Below are 22,145 nucleotides of genomic sequence, written 5' to 3'. Positions count from 1 at the left end.
ACCGATTTGCAAATGAGCATTGGCTCCTTCCAAAATCACACGAAACGTTTTGCAGCGTCCCACGGCTCGCCTTTTCCCAACAGACGGTCCTATAATATTACAAAACTACCTAACAGCAGGGAGTTTTGAATAATTTATCTCCTTTTCTTCCCCTCCTTAGCCCTTTGTCCAAACTTTTTCTCCTCCTTGCAGAATTTTGAATGAGAATGGACAACGCTTCCCCCACCCCCACCCCTTTACTCCATTTTTTTAAGGCAGCTTAGATTTTTTTTTCTCTTTTTAAACTGTTTGCTTTTGTGGCCAGGAATCTTTTGCTTATAAAGCTTCAATAGACTGGAAGGTCTTTGCAAATGAAGTTCATCTTCAAGGTTGGGGGAAAGGAAAGAAACAGGAGGGTCGGATCCTTCAAGCGCCCCCTTTTGTGCACCTTTATTTGAGACTTAGAGTAATGTTTGATCGTGACACTTGGCAGCTTTTTCTTCCCAATTCTGCCCCCCCCCTTTCAAACCAAAATCCCGGGACTTCGATGTCCCAAGTCACTCGCCTTGTCTCAGCGCGGGGGAAACGCTGCACCCGGTGAAAACAGATTGCAAGAGTGAGCTCTCCCCAACACACACATTTTGGAGGCTTCTGTGACAGAAAATAACTATTTTTTCCCCTCTGACCCTAAATTCTGCCACTAATAGTACTGCAAATCGCCCGAAGAAACCGCAACCTCTTCACACCAAACCAAACCAGAAACCAACTGATTGAAAAAAGACTAACCGAAACCAGAACCCTTCCGAAGTGAAGTGAAGTGAGCTGGAGCTCACGAAAGCTGATGCTCAAATAAATTGGTTAGTCTCTAAGGTGCCACAAGGCCTCCTGTTCTTTTTGCGGATACAGACTAACACGGCGGTGACTCTGAAACCTTCCGAAGTTGCAATTTTCCCCAGCTTTCTACCCATTTCATAGAAATGAGCGAAATCCTTTCGAGGGTTTTCCTAAACGGACTCCTTTCCTCTCAGAAAACAGGTGAGACTCCCTAACTCAAGAAAAGAGCAGATTTCCCTTCAAATAAATACACAGGTTTCTGGCCCCCCACCCCTGGGAGTTAGCGTCTAGTTTTGATTTAGAAGCCGAAAATATCTTGATGGGAAAATCCCCAAACCGGATCTTTCCCTTTTCTCTCCAGTGAAAACGAGCCCTCGTCCTTCCATCAAGATCGATGTGAGTGGGAAAGAAACAGGGACTGAAATGTTTCAGAGTCGCAGCCCTGCTCCTCTGTATCCGCAAAAAGAAAAGGAGGACTTGTGGCTCCTTAGAGACGAACGAATATAAATCTCCCCACTGTATTTTCCGCGGCATGCATCCGATGAAGTGAGCTGTAGCCCACGAAAGCTGATGCTCAAGTAAATGTGTTCGACTCTAAGGTGCGACAAGTCCTCCTGTTCTTTTCACAGATTGAAATGTATATGCGACATTCCTCTCTCAAACTTTTTATTGACCCAACATCCATTTCACGCTGTTTATTTTATAGCCTTTCTCATGCTTGTTTCATGGATTCGCATTGACAATTTTTTTTGGGGGGGGGGGGTCCCAGAACGGTTTGGAATCAAAAATCTAGAAACGGTTTCGTTGCAAACATTTTGGTTCTGCAAACTTATCTTCCTTCTCCCCTGCAATTTCCCTGGGCACAAGAACTGATGTTTATCAAAGTTTACAGGTTGCTCCGGTGTTCTCCTTACCCAAACCCGCGAGAGGAGATGGCAGACGGGAGATTTCAACAAAGCGCTCCGCTCCTTCCCGCCCCACGCCCCAAATGGGCTAAGAAGCCTTTCCTCCATCTCCGCCGCTTTTGTTTTTCAAGGAAAGATTTCTTACAACTGCTCATCTGAGCACCATCACCCCCAGACGGGTCGCTCTCTGGTTAGCAACGGCGCCTTTGCTGGTGCCCAAAAGCAGAACACATCCCAGTCTCTCTAATTGATATTGATTGCCCAAATCGCTCAACTGTCAGCCAGAGTTTCAGGGGACCACTTAGATAGCAGGAGAAAAATCTGTCTAACAAATTCATTTAGGAATCTCTGATCCCCCCCAGCCCCTCCCTCCCTTCTCTATAAATAATTGATCCACGGTGACTGCAAGGAAAATACCAACATCTTTTTTCCTGCATCTCAGATGGCTCGGAGAGGGGGCAGAATGTGATACAGGTACCCCATTAATACCCTCCCCTTTCCAAGGGCCCATCTATGTACAATTTCATCAAGGCCTTTCTCTCCATTTGTCTGCTTTTCTCGTAGATCTTTCAGAAAGGGCCCTGGGGACAGCTTGTGTCCTATCTATTAAAACAAATCTGGGGTGATGGGAGTAAAAAAAGGGAGGTGGGAGAAGGAGGGGGCAGCCCTTGTCTCAAAGGGCCTCTAAAGCATTTGATTATATGGCCGGTAACTTTTGACATGGGTGTTGATTTAGGAAACGCTTAATCACTAGAAAGAGGTGGAGAAAGGCAAGTTTTGCAGACATTTGCTGATCCTGCTTCACCAAATTCTGCCCCGACCTCCAGTGACAGCAAGATCGGGTCCAGGCAAAACCCATCAAGGACCAGAGTTTCGGCAAGTGACAAATATTAAGCAAGTGTCGCTTATTGCAGGCGGGCGGGCCCAGGTCTGGCTGCCCGTCGAGTTACCTTTGTCGCCCAAAATGCCGTCTATGCTGTGCTTGGCTTTTTTCTCCCCGTCTTCCTCCTTCTTGTCGCAATCCTCCTCTTCCTCTTTCTTCCCGAACTTGATTCTTAGCACTCGGCTAATCGAACTCACTAAACCTCAGACAGTCAAAGACAAAAAGGCAAGTATAAGCTGCTTTGGAAAAGGGGTGGAAGCGAGACAACCCGCCAACGCTTCCAAAGTTGAGCAACAAGAAAAGCAAAAGGATGCAGCGGGTCGGCAAACACATGCCAGGAACACAAACGACACACACACACAAACCCAGATCTATGCACGCATAGCCATAAACTTGCGAACACAAACTCATCATAGAAAAAAAATCCACACACATAGACTCCGAAATAGACACATGCGATGTAAATACACACTCAGCAATTTACACACGACCATAAGCTGAACACCCACTCAGGAATAAACACCAACACGCACTAATTCCCACGCGTTTCCCTCACTCTCGTTGCACAAACACACAGATCACATACGTGCACACGTCAAGTCACAAGCTTTGACACCAACACCCTCGTTAACACGAATACACACTTAGCACTCCCCAATGTGCAATCACATGCATGCAGGCAATTACACACACGCTAATAGGTATGTCTCACACACCCACATGCTCTTACCTCTGTCACCCACACATTTATCACACAGACACAAATTCACACTTATCACACACGCACGTGCAAATCACAGACACACACAACCAGAGGTACCCGCACGGAAATACCCACTTATCCCACCCACGCTCCCCCCCTCGAGGACACAAATACATACACGGCATCTCGTTCTCGTTTTGTTTGTAATTGTGAAAAACCGAGCACGGGTTGGCCTTTCCCCCTTTGCTTTCCCTCCCTGACATGAATGGGAGATTGATGGGGGTAGGAGCAGGGGTTCAGAATCGGGCCCACTGCTGGTTTCCTTTAAACTCTTGGTCTTGAGGTACTTCCAAGGAGGGGAGTTTGGGCGTGGGGAGGGGGTTTGTCCTGCGGAGACTGGAGAGCCATGGTGCCCCCAAACCTTTGCTTATTTATTTTAACTTGAATTGAAAGATTCTCTCCCCACCCTCTGGACATCATCGGGGGGGGGGGGGGGGGAGAAATTTGTTCCTTCCCTGAGCAACTCAGAAAATCACCCAGGGGCGATTGAAAAACCCCAGGGTGCTGGTAGGTGCTGTGTGTTCACCCCCTTTAGACTGTCTCTGGCTCCTTTGCTGTGGGATGGAACAGGTAAAGTCTCACCAGTGCCCTAAACTTGGTCTCCTTTCCACCATGGGTTTAATGTTTGCCTTATTCCATTTTTGTTTGTTTGTTTGCAGAGAGAATTTAAATGTGCACTTTCAGGTTCCTTTCTAGGGAATCTTGAGATGATTTTCTTTTAACATCACTTTATTGCCATGCCCAAGAGACAGAAACTCCTTTATTTGGACGCAGCCCCTGAGAAGACGTTTTGTAGCCTTTGGATATAGGCTGGGTGTCAGTCTGTGGTGGCTGTAGATAATCCTTTCCCTAGATCTATTTCTATCTGGATGTTTTTTTTCTCTCTCTCTCTCTCTCTGTGTATTTCTTGCCAAGCTGCCTTCTCACCTGAGGGAACAGTGCTCCTGTCACAGTGCCCATCTTTCAGGAGTCTATCTCGGATTTCCCAGCTAAACATCCCTGGATTCTCTCTCTTGTACTCCTCGATTTTCTTTTCCACGTCGGGAGTGGCAACCTGCTTTTGTGATCAATGGAGATCAGTGGGGGGGGAGTAAGTGCAGAGAACGGAGAGGGGGGTGGGAGAGAGAAAAAAAATCACTTTTAATTTAAAAAAGAACCATAGGCTTTCAGATTTCCCATCGAGGTCTCTATTCCGGTCTAACAAGAAAGATATTTAATTCCAAGTAAGGTGTGGGGGGGAATTAAATCTGCCTATATACCCCCACCTCCCAAGAAACAACTTGATGCCAAAGATTCTTTTGTCCCAAGCTCTTCGCTTGAAATTGACAAGGGTAGATTTATGGTGTGTGTATGAAATCGAGTATGGGAAGGGGGGAGATATTTCGGGGAGATCTAGACTCACATCCACACCACACCCCGATTTATCCTTCAAATGCAAAAGGGCTCCCCCCCGAGAGGCACCGGGAACCGAAGCAAATGCTTGAGTGTGCCCCACTTGTTGCATGTGGAAAATCATTCTAATTTATTCATTGCCTTCAACTCCGCACCGCTTTTCTACCCAGTTGATTCTGCAAATTGCAGCTTTATTAGACGCCCATCCCCCCCCTCCCCTGCGCGCGCCTGCATATACGTTTCATCCAAACAATGCATTTTAACAGGGATGGGGGGCGACGGGGCCTCTTGGCTTCTTGCGTTCAGCTTGGGGGCCAAGGCACCGTCGGGAGAGTGGGTGCATTATTTTTTGGGGGAGGAAGGGTGGGAGTTCAGTGCCCAGGCTGCATTGGAAATCGGAGTTGATGGGAATTGCCAATGGGATGGCGGGGGGGAGGTATTTTCCCATTGGCTTCAACAGCAGCAGGGTCCGAGTTGTAAGCCCCCAGCGCCTGGCTGGAGCAGCCTCTGCTTGGCTTTGCACTCACCCTGGGTTTGCTCCCTCCGATCGCCCCGGGGCGGATGGAGCCGGTCTCCTGATACCTGCAAAGGATTTTGGAGACGCAGCCATGGGAGACTCGCAGCTGCCTGGAGATCACGCAGGGTCTGATGCCGTGGTGGGCCATCTCCACTATCTTGTGGCGGATATGGTTTGGCAAGGGCCTGCCATTAATGAACACCCCGCCGAGCTGGTTCACTCGGCCCTGGCCCAGAGGAGTCGACACTAGAATTCAGAGGGGGGGGGGGCAGAGGAGAAACGTCGGGTCAGTGACAACTAGACCATCTCTATGCGTGTATCTTCCCTCTCTGTGCATCCCCCTCTCTCATTTATACACGTGTTTCTCTGTTTCTCTGTGTTTGTTTTGATGGCTGTAGATCTCTCTCTAGTTCTTTCGATAAACCTTTTCTCTCGCTCTCTCTCTAGATCCGTGTCTGTATTTCTATCTGCATCGATATACTTCCATCTACCACCTGTATCTATTTGTATTTTCCTCTCTACAGAGAGATAATCGACAGCGGCAGTAATATTCGCCTATCGAGCTCGAGGTCTTCATAAGAAAATAAGGACCCGTTTTCCTAGCGATAAATGAAAATCATTTTTCTCCTCCCCAAAACAACCAAAGTATTATCACCTTATATGGCTGATGGTCCCCATAGTTTGAACCTGGCTTTGAAATACAAAGGTGTTTAAAAGGAAAGTTTTCTTGCGCTTTTTTAGTGCCTGATCCAAACCGCAGGAAAAGGGCACGTTTTTAAAAAAATCACACGGCTCAAATGACCTCGTCAAAACCCTCCGGTTCTTTCTTTGCTCTGTGTCTATCAGGGGGAAAGGGGAAGGATATTTTTGTTAATGGCAAGGAAGCCGTGCCACGGGAACCGTCTTAACATTTTAACAGCAAACTGGACCAGCAAAACGTCGGTTCTTTGCGGTGGCAGCGATTAACAAGAGCGCACCTTGCACTGAGCACGCATCCTAATGCATCCGATGAAGTGAGCTGTAGCCCACGAAAGCTCATGCTCAAATAAATTTGTTAGCCTCTAAGGTGCCACAAGTCCTCCTGTTCTTTTGTCATCCTAATACAGAGTCTGCAGAATTTTCTTTCAGGGGCCTGGGGGCGGCAGGCTTTCTAATCCCGACCTCCCCCATTGGTTTAATACCTGGCAATGTATATCTTGCAGATTAATACAATTTCACAGTCTCGAAAACACCGAAGAACTCAGCTGCATAATTTGCGAAGAGGTGACGGGGGGGGCGGGGGAGAGGGGCCGAGTTTCTCTTTGCAAAGAACAGTCGATTCCCGAAATTGCCTCCCGATTTAATAAGAATCATGCACTACGAATTCGAAGTCACTCGGCCAACACTTGCTGGATACATCATTAGCGACAGATAACACTCGAGTGGCCAATTTTACATTCAAGAGGTACTAAAATCACCGGCCGCTCTCTGTTCATTATTCCCAGGCATGTTGAGCAAATATTGTTGTAATCCTTTGATCCTTTCCCTGGCCGTCTGTTTTACTTCATTTGCTACAGAAAAGCACTCGAGCAAATCCCCCCAGCTTGTGTGTTTTGCAGCCTGCGTGGGTTTCCATCGGGTTTCGGTTTGGCCACTTGATCACGGCTTGCCTGAGACTCTCTTGTTTAATGCATGCGGGGAGAGGGGTCCCACTCTGAATTTGCCTCTGCTAAACAGCCAGCAGGCGGGTGAGAAGGAATACTAATAATAAAGGTAATGTGCAAACACACACCCAGACGCCCACACAATGAAGGGGCAAATAAATCGAGAACTGAATGCAGCAGCGCTGCGAGCTGTGGGGGGGGGGGGGGTTGTGACACAGCATCTGACAGCTCCAGGGGCCTCTCATGAGCTAAAAAGCCCCCACACATTCGGCGGCAGCTGCAAGCGGGTCCATTTAGTCCTTAGCAGGGACCCTTGTGCCAGGGGTGGCTACGGTCTCCGAGGCTTGGGAAGCCGCTTCCAAAGGTTGAAGCGACGCAGCCCGGGAGCGAAACAAAAAGTTTGGGGAGAAGCTCCGAATCGTGTCCGTCTAGGGGTTTGAGGTCTGGAGCGACAACCAGCATGGCGGGGGGAATCAAACTCACCACGCTAGTTAAAGTCAATTACCGGGCAAATCACTGACGGCTGTGGCAGAAAATCAACCGACTGAGATCTGCCCCCTAAACTATCTGAGGGTTGAAAGTTACAGGGTAATTAGCTTGGGAATCACTCCGTCTGTTGAAAGTTTACCTTCCCCCTGGGCGCTAAGGCTGCATTATGGCCCTGGCAGGGAGGGAGATGTCCCCCCAAACCCCCCCCCCCCAGCGATCGGCTGTTTAGAAACGAGTCATTTACAAGAGACATATTGGTCAAGACCTACCTTCCAAAGGAAACCCAGTGCGCGGGTAGTTCTGTCCCGGCGCGGGGCGCATCATTCTGGGAACTGTCCCGGGTAAAGTTGCCATTCCGGAGTCAGTCTGGGGCGCTTGGGTTTCAAACAGACACACAAATCAAAGCCGGGCCACCCCCTTTTCTGGGCTGAGCGAAGCGAAGTCCCGCGCGCTGCAGGCAGACGCGTGTCTTCTCCCTCCGTTAAGGCGCAGGGCTCTCCTCCCCAGCCCCGGGCTGCAAAGAGAACGGAGAAATCTTTTGCTCCGACAGGGAAAAGGGGGAAGGGGGGGGGACTCACCCCCCGCCCAGAAATTCTTCTTAAAGTTTTAGTGGTGTGGCTCAGCCGGCCTGAGCTTTCCTTCTTCAGGAATGTAACACACCGACTAGAGGGGGAAGCAGACACATCCCGAGCGGTCTCAGGGCTGGGCTGGGCTTCTGGGGGGACTGCTTCCCCCCCTTCTGTTTTATTTTGTTGTTGTTGTGGTGTGGGTGGGTGTGGGTGTGTGGCAGTTGGCGATCGCTTAGGGGACGGCTGTTTTCAGGAGATGAGGGTGATGGGCGGGGGGGGGGGGCGTTATGTCAGCTGGAAGGTTTGGAAATTAAAGCGCCTAACTTTGGCGCATTGGGTAGGCAGAGAGAGAGCCCCAGGCGAGCTGTGATAGGTTCCAGCGTCTTTCTTTTATTCATGAACCGGGGAAGGGGCACTGTTGTGGGGCCGAGGGACCAATAGCAGAAAGCAGCTTTAACGCCCAGGCATATATAGGGGTTGGGGTTTGTAATTCATTCCTTGGCTTGGCCTCGTTTGCAGGGAAGGCTGGGGATTTTGTGGGGGGGGGGACGGACAAACGGGGGGAGAAAACTTTGGGAAAGCATCTCCCCGTGGTAGACACATTCCCTTCCCAGGGCACGGGGGCTTCAGCTGAAGGAATCTTTAAGCGCTTACCAGCATTAACCCCAGCAAGGGCAGCCCGGAGCGCCCGGCTTGCCTTGGGCGACGCCTTTCTCCTCCAGTGCTGACTCCTCTCTCAATCCTCTCTCATCAGGGGAGGTTTTGCCACAGCTAAGGACTCAGTAAACATTTAACCCAAGCAACCCTTCTCCCCAGCCTCCATGCGCCCGCATCTCTCCAGCTGGCTCGCTTTAGGGGATCTCTCTCTTTCTCTGCGACTCGTTTGAATCCGCTGACCAAGCTTCTCCCCGCGGCAGGTTGAAAATGAACCTCCCCCCACGCCCACCCACCCCCAAATGCGGGGAGCAGAGAGATGAATCCAGTGCGAATGTGCCTGGTGGGAATAAATGACCCGGAGAGTTAGAAGACCCCAACCCAACCGCTTTGTATGTGGACACATAAACCATCCTTGGCGCCTTCGCAGCCAAACGATATCACCCCTTTCCCTATGCTTCTTTACGAGTTTCCTTCGCTGCGATTTAAGCCCTATTCACGTTTGTATGGGGGCTTTCTCCTCTTTCATCCCCCCAAGTGCCTGGCCCGGGGAAGTCCCGACTGCTTCTCTCCAGACCTGGAGACAAGTTTCTCTCTTGTCTTAGGAGACCCTCCACATCAATCTGGGGATCTGTTTTGGGGGCGAGGGGTAACCAAAGAGTCAAATGCGGGAAAGAGCAAAGTCAATAGCCAGGTGGAGTGGGAAAAGGCCAAGGGAAGTTGTGTAAAAAACTCTCCTAAGGATCCGGGCAAAGATCACGCCTTGATCTATGAACCCAGCCCCACAGACCTTCGCGTGGCCCTTTCTCGAGTTGCCCTGTGTGGCTGGCTCATCATTCGTGTTTCTAACCGACAAAAGGCAGGTTCGAAACAACCTGACTCCGGAGTGCCTTTCCCCTCTCTTCTTTCTTCTTCCCGCTCTTGGGCAAACAAAACTCCTGCCGGGGGAGACTTGCCTCCAGGGAAAACATTTTGCAGGGTCGGTCCCTATTTTAGAAGGTGGTGCTGAGAGCACGGGGGCGTTTGCCACAGAGGTGATTGCTCCCCCCCAGGTGCCATCCACTAGCGTGAGGTGGAGCCGTGGCTTCCCCCTGGGGGACTGTCCCGCTGACCCAGGACAGTCTGAACAAATAGCAAATGTTTCCCTTGAAGGTGGCTGCTTTGGGACTTGAAGGGAACAAAACTCCTTCTCAGCAGGGCATGACGCCAGGGCTTTGCGGACTCTTTTGTTTGCATCTGTAAAAGGACTTTTCCTGGAAATCAGGGAAAACTTTTTCTTCATAAAAACACACGTTGTTGCGACCAAAATCAGGTCTCCCAAACCCTCTCCCATTAAATCGGATCCCCTCCCTCAACGAAAAAGAATATTGCCGTTGCAAAACTAGCCAGAATAGGGAAAAATTCCCAAGATAATATAGGTTTTTGATCACTTTTCCCTCCCGTTTTGTCTTTTCTAATAATAATCAATATGCTGCTAGATAAATGGGTGGTTCTGAATCTCTCTTCCAATAAGGCAAGGGCATATCAGCATCTGCCCCCGCCTAATGAAAAGTCCCCCCCCCAACTAGTAATCGGTCCTCCCATTATAAAATTTCTCCATGCCTGAGGCGTTTGAGGTTGACAGTCTAAAGCGGCAATCCAACCATTCAAAGAGACCTCCCCCCTTCCGCTTCAATTTTTCTATCCTTCCCACTTCTCCCATCCCCGGCCTGGTAGATCTCAGGCACTTTGCAAGGCACAGAAAGAAAATCCCTCCCGTTAAAAGTCGCTTGGAGTTGAACCGTTGCAGCGTGTGTGTGTTTCCAAAGATGACCAGTTCCCAGATACAGTAAAGAACTTGAACTAAGTGATGAGAGTGAGACCAAGGGTTAGTTGATTGACATTGGTTTTGTGCCAGACCGTTATGTTTCAAGAAGGGAGAGACAAAAAATGGATCCTCTCAATTTCTTTCCAAAGAGTCACATCGCTTCAGATATTTTCCATCGCATCCCTTCTTTCCCCCTTCGCTTGTCAGCTCCTAAACTTTTCGGAGAAGCACCCTGCAAAGTGACTGGGGGGGTGGTGGTGGTGAAGGGATGCAACGGAACCGTCTGAACTGACTTTAAGATCCATCTTCGCTGCATCCCTTCGGCGTCGCTCCAATTCGTTATTTTCGCGTCAACTTGTCCTCACTTGGTTGGGAAAAAAATAAAGTTGAACATTGAACGGCTCTGATTTTTAATGCCCCCCCAGCTGATTAAGGAAATGGGGGGGGGGCGGAAATCTTGTCCCCATTAACCCTCTTGCTTAGAACACCTCCTGAGAAAGAATCTCTCTCGATAGTCCTGTAGACACACGATTATTTGAAAAGTGCCCTGCCTTCCCGGCTGCTCTAAGGTCACCTCTCTCGGATAAAAATCCCAGAGCAAACGTAGGATTTGTTTTTCTTACCCTGCCCAAAGGAGCAGGGAGTATTGAAAAAGATTTGACACTAGAAACTTCAGAGCCCCCCGCCCTTCCTTTTGTCCAGTGTATTTTTTGTAATAATCGTCTCCACAGACAATGAGTAGTCTCGCTTGATGAAGGCATTATGGCCAAGCAGGCTGAGGTAACAGCAGCCCCGATCCCACCTCTCAGGGCCAGATTGTTGGCCTTGGACACTTGATTTCCAACTTTCAGCTCTACCGATTGCATCGAACCCAGAGCAGGAGCCCAGTGTCAACTGGGCATTTATCATACAACCAACGAGGCAAAGATGGCACCTGCCTTTTTTGTGTTGGCATTTTAAGCAGCCCTTAATTTTTCAAATTGTGTGTGTGTGTGCTGGGGGGGGGGGGCAGTAGGTGTCTATCGGGGGAAGCAGGTTGTCAGCATCATGGGAACTCCATGCCTTGGAAATGCAAGGTGGTGTGTGTGTGTAATAAGCGTGCACCGCTCTCCTGGTGGAAAGCAATTTCACAAATAATTTTTCCAACAATTAAGGAGTGTGCAGGGGTGAAATGGCAATTTCACATGCAGATCTGGGGGCTGCAGAGGAGGGGTTGTTACCTGAGCGCCCAAGCGGAGAGCTAAGAAAGGGGGGGACCCTTTTTGCCCCTTCCCCCAATGCTTTGCTTCATTACCCATGTGCACAAAGGAGAGCCCCCTTCTTTTCTCTCCTGGGAGCGCTAAGCAATAGATTAAAACAAGCATCAATCAAGAAAAGGACCCGAGTAACTGCTTAAAGAAACAAGACAGAATTCCTCTCTTCTTGAAAGGGACTCCTCACTTCTCTGCGTATCTCCATGGTTTCCTAAGGTATGTTTCTGGTTGATAAATGCTATATATCACTGCTCCCTTTGGAGAAATGGCTTGTAAATCAGCACTGAAAGACAACTCATAAGGATAAGGGAATAGGAGTGTTATTTTCCCCCCTCCACCTTCCCCCCCCACCCACTCCCCAGCTCATCTTCCTTTTGCTTCTGGTGGAATTTAGAGCCACTCAAAGGAGGGGTGGCATATGTAAATTGCGGAGGAGCTGGCTAACATGGTGATGCGTCCTGTCAAGGTCTGTTTATTAAATTCTCGACTCGAGGAAGGCATATAGGTTAAGCTTGCCCAGGAAAATCACTTAGGCAACGAACGCGCTGCCAAAAGCAAAGCTGCCCACCTCACTCGCCCGCTTAGTCAGTGTGCATTTTAGAGACAGGCTATTAATGATAGCTTTTTAAAAAAAATTCTTATTCTTTATTTATTAGGATCATGCCTGTGAGCGTCTATTTTGATACTGCTCCAAGAGAGGATTGAAAGGAGAGACCGTCTCTTCAAAAGATCATTCAGACCAGACTTGCCTTTTAATACGTGCTTTTGAAAATATTAAAAGCTGGATAATTTGATCGTTATTTTGTTAAAATGTAATTAAAAAAAAAGCCGGGGGAGGAATTATTTAAGGGAAAGTTACTCCCTTCTCCTGAAATGTACACGACGATTACTCATGTGAGGGTTTTTCACTTGAAATTTCGGTGTAATGAGGTTATTTTAAAGCGATTATTCGATGCAACTCTCTTTCAAAGGCGACCAATACGCCTCGAAAACCGGGGATTTAAAAAACCAAATATTTCGGAAGGGCTTTGCCGTTGTATGAGAATGACCATTGCAAAAAAATCATTAAGAAAAAGTCACACGCTCGTTCTGGCAACGTTTCCCCCCCGGAAAGAAGAGAGACGGGATATTTGCAGCGAGCATCGAAGACAAGAGGAAGGAGAAGTCGTTTGTTATTTAAAAGCCTACTCCAGCTACATGCCACGAAAGAGCTGGTTCCCAGGGAAAAGTAAAACAAACAAACAAATAACTAAAAAACAAGATCTAAAGGGCACAAACTCGACACATGACAAAGACCTGATTTGCTGTTTGTGTAAAAACGTGAAACGAAATTGACATGAATATTTTCTTGCAGAAACTAAAGGGCTTGATCCAAAGCGTATTGAAATGGCCCAGGGGTGACGATGGGCTCGGCGTGAGGGTTAATTACCTTAATATGTCTGTATGTGTGTAGCTCTATTCTAGTCTGTATCGGCGCTTAAGTTATAACACACTTTATCATCACAATATCGACATATGTGGCCCTGCTTCCTGGCCCGAAAGATCCCCCTTCGAGGAGTTCTGTGTCCAGGTGACTTGCCTTTAGTTTAGCCCGTGCTTTTTATGTAGGCGGATGGACTGAAAAGTGAAAAAAAAATCGGGTTACGAACATTTAAAACCTGCTGCCACTGAACTCCCGGGCTCCAATGGGAGCAGAATGCGACCCCTCTAGTTGGTATGGAGAGAGCAGCGCTGGTCTTTAATGCTCGGTTTGTGAGCCTGCGTCCTCTGCCTCCCCCCCCCCCCCAGCCCCCCTTTCTTGGGAAAACAAGGCTCTGTTTATTCGCGATGCTCTTCACTTAATTGCTTAAAAAATAAGACGTCCCATGCCATCAGGTCACAACAGGGCTTTCTTCAAGCCCCAAGGTGGAAGGGAGAAATAGTTTGACGTCCAAGATTGCATTTAAAAACAAACAAACCCCAAACTGGTTTGCAATTTCTTGCATGTCCCCACACTCTCTCTCTCTCTCTGTGATGCAGTCCTTGCAGCCTCACAAGGAAGGCTGCTAATTTGTGTGTAATGGGAATTCATTTATTTTCCCAGGGACTTTCTCAAGGGACAGCAAGGCACAAACTCCCGAATCAAACTCCGTCCAGCTCCGCTCCCTGGCAGGGTCCCGAACAAAAGGCGAAGTGTCACAACGCTCCGGGCTGGATGCCACAGGGCTCCTCGGAGCGGCCTTGCCATTGGGCCAGGTTTAATTTGCCCCGAGTGCGGTCTTAATAGGATGTAAGCCGCGCCCTTGAACAATTACCTTGTCAAAGCCTAACATCGATGGAATGAGCGAAGTATTTTCATTAAACAAATCAAACTAATAAGGCGGGCACTGGGCTTGCTCAGTCTTTGAACCCATCAGTTGGCTTTAGAGAGATTCAGCCGAATCACACTAACTTCTATCCCATTGGTAGTCGCTGCTTAGTTTTCCTAAAGAAGATTAAATACTCCTTGCTCAAAGGCTCAGTTCTACTCGTTGTCAGGGTGCAACATCCTAATTGGGTTTGCTCTGCCTTACAAAGTGCTTTCCCTATACCCTTGCTACCAGGCGCAAACAGCCTCCTTCAGATGGCATTAAGGCAGGGGTGGGGCTGGGGATACTTCCCTCCCTCTGTGTGTTGGGTTTATTCACCATATGATGTGGTAAAAGGATACATAATAATAATCAGGAAGAAGCTGATTGAGAGAAGCTGGGAATGGATGATGGGATGGACCACTTGATGGTTGCCCTGTTCATTCCCTCTGGGGCACCTGGCCTTGGCCACTGTCGGAAGATGGGACACTGGGCTAGATGGACTCTTGGTCTGACCCAGTAGGGCCCTTCTTATGTTCTTACTGCCTCTCCCCTGTTCAGCAGCCATCTCGCAGGGCTAAAGCAGGACACTCCTGCTGATGCGGAAGGGTGTGTCTGGGAACTGTATGATCCTTTGTGCTCCTTCTGGGGGTTGCTGCATGTGGTTTGGAGGGGTGTGTGTGTGTGAGGGACACGGGTGGATTCCAGCTGCCTGCAAGCTGAGGCAGCGTGTCTAGTAGCGAGAGCAGGGACCGAGGTTTTCAACAGTGACTAGTGGGTGGAAGGAGTCTGAGTTTCAAAAAGTGGTGAGCACCTGCCCTCTTAGCATCTAGGGGTCTCCACTTGGGCACTCAACACCACTCAGCACTTTCTAGGGCCCAGCTCTGCTCCTGGTTCAGCCACTTGATCTGGTCTGGTCTACCCTCTGGATTAGCCCCAGTTCCGCAATTCAGGACCAGCAACGGGGCAAGTCCCCAAGCTTCTGCCAAGGAGAGCTGTGATTTGCCCCCTGGCTCAGCTTCCTCCAGTTTCAAGCAGGGTTTGGCTCCACCCTTGCAAGCGGCCTATGCAGCGGGGGAAGCCTATCCGCTTCTCCTTGGCAAGTCACTTCCCCCACTGTGAAGTGGGGCAGATGGATATTTGACCCTTTGTGGAAAGCGCTTGGAGATCCTCAGCTGAAAAAGCGGCTGGAGTTAAGTGCAGAGACTAGTTATATTCCACTGTGTGGTCTAATCCTTTCAGGAAGACCTTGGTGCCAATGAGAAGGAGGGTGAAAACTCCTGGGGGAATGTGGCAGCGGAAAGGTTATGGGAACGGTCCAGATGAAGAGCCTGGTTGTCACTGAAGTGGATGGAATTGGATTCCAGCTGCATATTTGTTTAGGTGAATTAAAAACACAATTCCTGCTTCCCAGAGGGATCACTTGGTTCTAGTTATACAGTTAGTCTTACAGGTGTAAAATAGGTTCCCTTTATGCTTACAGACTCATTTCTTTTTTCATTTGAATTTCAAGGCTTTATTCCCTTCTTTGGATTCAAGTCTCCTACCTGAACCTGATTCTCCCTACTGCCATTAATTCCTTCATCACTGAAATGAATCCCATTTAATTCTCTATCGTGGTTGTTAAGATAGATAAAAAAAAAAGTGCATTTGCAAAGGTTCCCCCAACCCCTGCTCTCTCTCTCTCATCGTTCCCAGCTCACTTGTGTCTTGAAAAGACTCAGAATCAGAAACCTTCTCATCCTTATTCATGGTGGGTTTTCTCTCCTGCTCCTTTTAGAAATGGGGCCATAGGTGTTACTTAGAACTGGAGGTGCGGCTGCACCCCCTGGCTTGAAGTAAATCCTATACATATTTACAGTTTGGTTCCTTTGGCTCTGAGCACCCCCCCACACACACACCCCCACTGTACAAATTGTTCCAGCCCCCCTGAATGGGGGATGGATCTATTAAAAAGATCTTTGTTTTTTCATAGATTCCTCCATTCTAAGGCCAGAAGTGACCATTGTGATCATCTAGTCTGACCTCCTGTGTAACACAGGCCAGAGACCTGCCCCGCAAATAATTCTTAGGGCAGAACTTTTAGAAAAACATCCAATCCTGATTTACAAATGGTCAGTGACAGAGAATCCACCGCACCCTGGATAAATTGTTCCAGTGGTTAATTACTCAATGGTTATTTGCAGCACTTTACAATTTGGTCCCCACTAGGAGGGCCATGGGACAGATCCTCCGCTGGTGTAAATAGCATAGATCTGTTGACTTCAATGGAGCTATGCTGACTTATGCCAGCTACAGAGTTGGCCCATTATATCCAAGTATGTTGCCCTCAATTCTTTCCTTCATCTCCAATCAATCAATTTAATTTGGATCAGGGAGACACACTTGAAAACCACTGGGATAAAACCAGAATCTAGGTTCTTTGGGAGGTTGATAGGTGAAGAAAAAAAATGTTATCAAACTTATGCACAAAACAAAATCAAAGGGAATCTGCTTCCCCCCACTGGACAGAACAGTTCTGATTATTTATCAGAGTGGAGAGTGAAGGGGGGATAGGAATTAGCTCTGCCTCTGGTAGATTTCAATTTCCCTTCTCTGTGAACAGTGTTAAACCCTCCTTACCAAGAAACAATGTTTATCCCTGGCCACAAAGATGTATCTGCTGAGCAGAAGTGTGGGCTGGATTCTTCAATCTGTTCTACCACTTTCATGCCAGCGAAACTCCAGGACAGTCAATGGAGCTGGTGTAATACAGTGTGGAATCAGGTCCTCTGTCTTTACATGCATCAGATAGCAGGCGATTTCAAGAAAACTGCCCCGGAGACGAGATCCCAGGATCCTCCCACAAGAAGATCTATCCTCCTTCCCCTGACAATTGCTCAGGAATTACTGAACATCCTCAGCTCCCATTGACTTCAATGGACCCAGCCCTGAGGCCCTTATGCAGAGTCAGGCTGTGATCCCAGCTACACTGGTGTAACTCCAGTCAGGGTAGTGGATTTACTCGAGATTTACGCTGTGATGTGCCTGAAAGCAGATTTGAGCCCTCAGTTCTTACTTGTCCATCCCTAGTGAAAACTCCAGTTGAAGTTTTTCAGGCAATTCCTTGTGGTTCCAAATGCAACTGGAGTTAGGAATGGAGCAACAGACCCATTGATCTTCTGGGTCCCGGAGCTACTGGCCTTCCAGGAAAAACCAGTGGAATCCCGGTAGGAATCTGCAGTGACCAGCAGAAACTAACAGAGATCAGGTGAAAGATTCTAATGGAATCTACTGTCATTTCTCTTAAGCCTTACTTAGGCAAACTTACCTTGACAGCAGTGGTGAACAAGCACTAATTAAAAATGGACTAAGGAATGTAGGATTTGGCCCAATGGCAATGGAAAGCACAGCAGACCTCAGAATCAGGCCCTAATTTTGCTATGGGTAGGGCATCTAGTGAAGTTGGTTGCAACTTATCCCATGCACCGTCCACCATTTTAGCAAACCATAGATTATCTTTTCTGAATCAGTTTCTGAAATACCAAAAGTAAACTCTGGGTATATTTCTCTTCTTGCTTTATCCGCAGAAGGCTGAGGACAACTAATGTCGACAAAGATTTCTTTGCATATATTCCCAGCCCTCCTCCCCAAACTTTGTTAACCAAAATTAAGGTTGAGCATACATTTCACTTTAAAACCAAGAAGCATAAAAGGTTATAGTTTAAAAAAACAACATAAAACTCAAAGAAGTGGAGTTCAGAGTTTCTTACATTAACCTTAACTCTGCCCCACTAACCTTAACTCTACTCTATCCTCCTTTATCCTCTGATATATTCAGGGTCAGCTGGCTGGCTTCTTTGGCCACTACTGTGGAGGGCAGGGACTGTGGGTAAACAGGCAATGATAGGAATGAGGGAAAGGAATGGGGCCACGTGATTCTAAATGAGGTGGAAGCAAACGGTTTCCAGTAGCTGTAACTCATCTGAGGGGGATCTCTCAGCTCTCACTGAATCTTATCCGGGGAACATGTTAGGGTAGCTCTGGAATAGTATTGGTGCAAGCACTCGCATCAGTGTAAAGATGAATTAGGGTGGCTTTGTGGCGCTCATCTCACTTAGCCACTTTCACACCCATCTGAATCCATGGACCAGTAGCATTAGTCCAGTGTAAATGTGAAGAGAATCAGGCCCAATATTTCATACAAATTGCCATAGTAACTGCTATTTGAAAGGCACTATGCTGCAGCACTGAATGGTGAATGTTTGTGAACACAAACTGCAGCAGAAGGCTGGTCTTGTGGTTAAGGCAGTGGGCTGGAACTCAGGTGAAATGGTCTCAGTTCTCAGCCCCCCTGTGCGGGGCTTTGATTGAGTCATTTAATTTCTGTGTCACTTCTCATTGAAATGGGGGCAATACCATGGTTGTCAGTCTTATTTATTTAGACTGTAAGCTCTTTGGGGAAGGCACTATTTCTCATTCTGGGCATTAGTACAGCACCTGGCACAATAATAATAACACCACCTAGCCCTTATATAGCATTTTTCATCAGTAGCTCTCAATGTGCTTTACAGAGGAGGCCAGGATCAGTATCCCCATTTTACAGATGGGGAAACTGAGGCACAGAGAAGTAAAGTGACTTGACCAAGCTCACCCAGCAGGCCAATGGTGGAGCTGGAAATAAAACCCAGACCTGGGTTCCCAACCAGTGCTCTAACCATGAGCCCACGCTGCCTAACTGGGTCCCAGCTCTCAGTTGGGGTCTTTATGTGCCACTGTAATGTTTAATATGGTTTGTGTGTAAATTTACCTCATGTTTCATGAAGCTAGACCAAACATATGATTTGGCTAGTGCTTTGGACAACTGCTCCCCTCACACATTGGTACTGAATAGTTTTATAGTTTATTTTCCCTGGTCCTCTCCCAAACCAGTAAAACCTGTACAAAATGCTCTCATTTAAAATGTGGGCAGGCTGAAACATCACTGTCTCCTCTCGGCAGGGTCTGTGCTCATGCTAACGTGGCATTTGTTTCTTTGTCAGTGTTGTCTCCGCCCTGGCATGTCACCTAAGCCTGGCAGGGCCTGTTTTAATCCTCGAGAACTGTAATTCTGTCCTTTCCAGGCTGTAATTTGAGAGAGGCTAAGAGTCCCTTTTCGAAAGCAAGTTTGAATTTCAGGAAGTTCTAGAGCTGGAAGGGAGGCAGTTAAGTGGGAAGGAGGTTGAAGCCCCACCGAGAAAACTTCAGTTCCCCGCTTTGCATTCACACCAGGTAGCTTCTAATTACACCAAATGTAAAAGGCCAGAAGGTGGGTGGAGGATGCCACAATAGGAAAGAAAAACATTTTATTAGCTAGTAAACTAAAGAAGAGTCCGCCTGCTCCCCTCCCCCCGCCAAGTCAAGAAATACCGCTCCATACAAACAGCTCTTCGTGTCTTTTAAGAGTTGCAGTCAAAAATAAAGTGGAATGTTTTTTTTTCCTAGCCTTTAATAGTTGGGATGGAAAAATATTTAGCATATCAGGGTTATGGGCCTGATTCATTCAGCTGTTTCTTGGATGAGTTTTACCCCATCCTCACACCATCAAGGCTAATTCTCCTTAAACTCCATTTTCACATGGGCACAATGCCCTTAGCATAAGCGGAGTTACTCCTGATTTACGTCTTCTGACTGCCATCTTTAAAAGGGATGGTCTTTTCCTGTGTCTGTAGAGTGCTCTGTGTAATGGGGCCAATCCCCGTGGGGGCCTCTGGGTGTAATAGTTATAATGATGACAATAATGGGGCAGCGTGGGTCAGTGGGTAGTACTCTGAATGAAAAGCTTACCAACCTGGATTCTATTTCCAGCTCTGCTACTGGACTTGTGAGGAACCTTTGGCACATCACTTATCTGTGCCTCAGTTTCTCCATCTGTAAAATAGAGGTCGTGACATTTCTTTCCTTTGTAAAGCACTTTGAGATCTACTGATAAGAGCTAGACGTGCTCGAGATTTAGCTTTTGTATCCGAGATGCAGTTGCTTCCCCCCCTTCTTTTAAAATATTATTTAAACCATTTTATTGATCTTGTCATAATAATTATGGCACCAGTTCACAATAAGACAAATCAGTAAAGGGGAAAACTCTCACTTTCAACATTCATCACATTTGTGTCAGATGAAGAGAAGTCCTCAGAAACATGGAAGGAAATTTACACGTGACTCAGCCTTATAGCACTTTAATCTCCTGCAACTGTCATTTCTCCTTGGCTTAGCATAAGAATAATGAAATAGCCATTAAAATTAAAATCAGTCCCCCCCCCTCAAATCTAATAAGGACCCAGTTACATCAACATCTGAACCATAATCCAGAGTAAAGGCTTGATCCAAAATCAATGGGAGCCTTTCTACTTACTTCACTGGTTTGGAACAGGCTCAAACTGAGCTATCGTCCTTATCTGGCATTTGGGAAGCAAGAAAGGGTTTTTTGTTGTTTTGTTTTGGTTCTGCTTATTCAAGGGCCCAATTCTATCATCCTTATTTGAATCGATAGGACCCAAATCCTGCAAATGAATTCAGGCAGGCATACTCCTGGGCTGGGGTAGAACCTCAGAGAACGCACGGTTCCAGCCACATAGATTTGCTTGTTGGACTGGGGCCTTGCTTCGACAGCAGTCCCATTGACTTAAGTGGGGATACTGGTTTAGTAAAGTACCACCTGGTGTGAGTAAGGGTGGCAGAATGGATTTTATACCAGAGACAGAGGGGTAGATTCTTAGCTGGTGTAAAATGCCCTAGAGCTATGACAATTTCCATCAAATGTGAATCTGCCCCTTAAGACTCTTTTCTTGACTGGAAAATTTGCACCAGTGTAAGGAACTGCTTTAAAAAAACCACACACCTGTGCAGAGCCCCTAATGTAGGCACACTCAAACTGGTTTAAACCATGTGGAATCTGGTTTAGTTAATTCACTAAACTGTTATGTTAAAGCATGATTTAAACCAATTTGAGTGTGTTTACGGGAGGGGTTTGCTCTGGTATAACGAATCCAATTAGTTTACACTGGTGCAAGAAATCCATGCGCAGACCAGCTCAGTGAGACCTATTTTGATCATAGTTGTGTTGGTGTAAATCAGGAGTAACTCCATGGAAGTGGTGTAAGTGAGAGGAATATCGGGTCCAGGGAAATTAAGTACAAACTCCACTGACTTTAATGGGCTGTGGATCATGCTCTGATATAACAAAACGCTGTATCAAAAACTGCAGCCAAAGAAACTTTTGCAGTCAAGATAACAGAGGAAGGAAGCAAACCAGTTGGAGTTGGAGGAGCTCTTGGGTATGTATTTTTGCAGGGACTGTTCTCTGGGAGCTCTCTTTAATTTGGTGCTGACTTCTGAACAAAGAAATTCTCCTACTTGAGACCAGTTCAGGGCTCTGAGATGGAAGATAATCTAGTTACTAATGCACCATAAAGTTGAATAAATATCTGCTGACAAACCCAGAAAACAATGCAGAAGGGTATTTTTCAAGAGTCAATTTTCATTTCCTGAATTTTCATTAGAAAAGTAATGGATAGGTTATTCCTCTCCACTTTGTTATTTTTTCTCCTTAAATCAATTGTTTGTTTAATATCTGGTGTAGCGGGCAATAAATTGATGCAAACACATCATTGAAAGTGAATTATTTGTTTTCATTTGAAAAACTGAATTTTACAATCAACCACTGGAGATGACAATTGAGGGCCTGCTTCCGGTCCCCTTGAAGTCCAGGAGAGTTTTGCCATTGACTTCATTGGGAGCAGGACTGGGCCCGTATACAATATTATCTATTAAGAGCTAACCTTGCAGATTGCTAGATTCTGACTTTAATGAGAGTTGAAGGGGAGTGGTGCTTCCCAGGACTGAGCCCCATCTGTTACAAACACAGAACCTGATTCTGATCTTCGTTTTACTGGCACAAATCCAGAGTATCTCCCATAGACTTTAATCGAATTACTCTGGCTGCATGTATGCCATTGTAACCGAGATCAGGGTTTGGAACTCGTTTTTTAAATCAGTTTTTTAACATTCACAAGGTATTTTATAGTCTCAGGGAAAGAATACCTACCTACCTTTGGAAGGTCTTACCCTCCTCCACAACCCCAACAATTAAAAAGAAACAAGTCATGATTTTTT

The 22,145-nt window shown here is 47.1% G+C and overlaps 1 protein-coding gene across 2 annotated transcripts in view; it reads right to left on the bottom strand.

Moving 5' to 3' along the window:
* Nucleotides 1-7,759, bottom strand: part of PAX7 (paired box 7) — a 148,934-nt gene extending 141,175 nt beyond the window's left edge. The window contains exons 1-4 of one of the 2 annotated variants that reach the window (XM_073316339.1): nucleotides 7,675-7,759; nucleotides 5,284-5,519; nucleotides 4,292-4,421; nucleotides 2,669-2,803 (exon numbers count right to left, since the gene is read on the bottom strand). In XM_073316339.1, coding sequence (XP_073172440.1) covers nucleotides 2,669-2,803; nucleotides 4,292-4,421; nucleotides 5,284-5,519; nucleotides 7,675-7,759 — 586 coding nt within the window. The remainder of the gene's footprint in view (nucleotides 1-2,668; nucleotides 2,804-4,291; nucleotides 4,422-5,283; nucleotides 5,520-7,674) is intronic. The other variant, XM_073316341.1, reaches the window with a different exon arrangement.
* Between the last annotated feature and the right edge of the window lie 14,386 nt (nucleotides 7,760-22,145).

This window comes from Lepidochelys kempii, chromosome 18 (genome assembly GCF_965140285.1).
Source record: "Lepidochelys kempii isolate rLepKem1 chromosome 18, rLepKem1.hap1, whole genome shotgun sequence".
Taxonomy (NCBI): Eukaryota; Metazoa; Chordata; order Testudines; family Cheloniidae; genus Lepidochelys; species Lepidochelys kempii.
The sequence above is the reverse complement of the archived record's forward strand: the minus strand, read 5'-3'. Positions and strand labels throughout refer to the sequence as shown.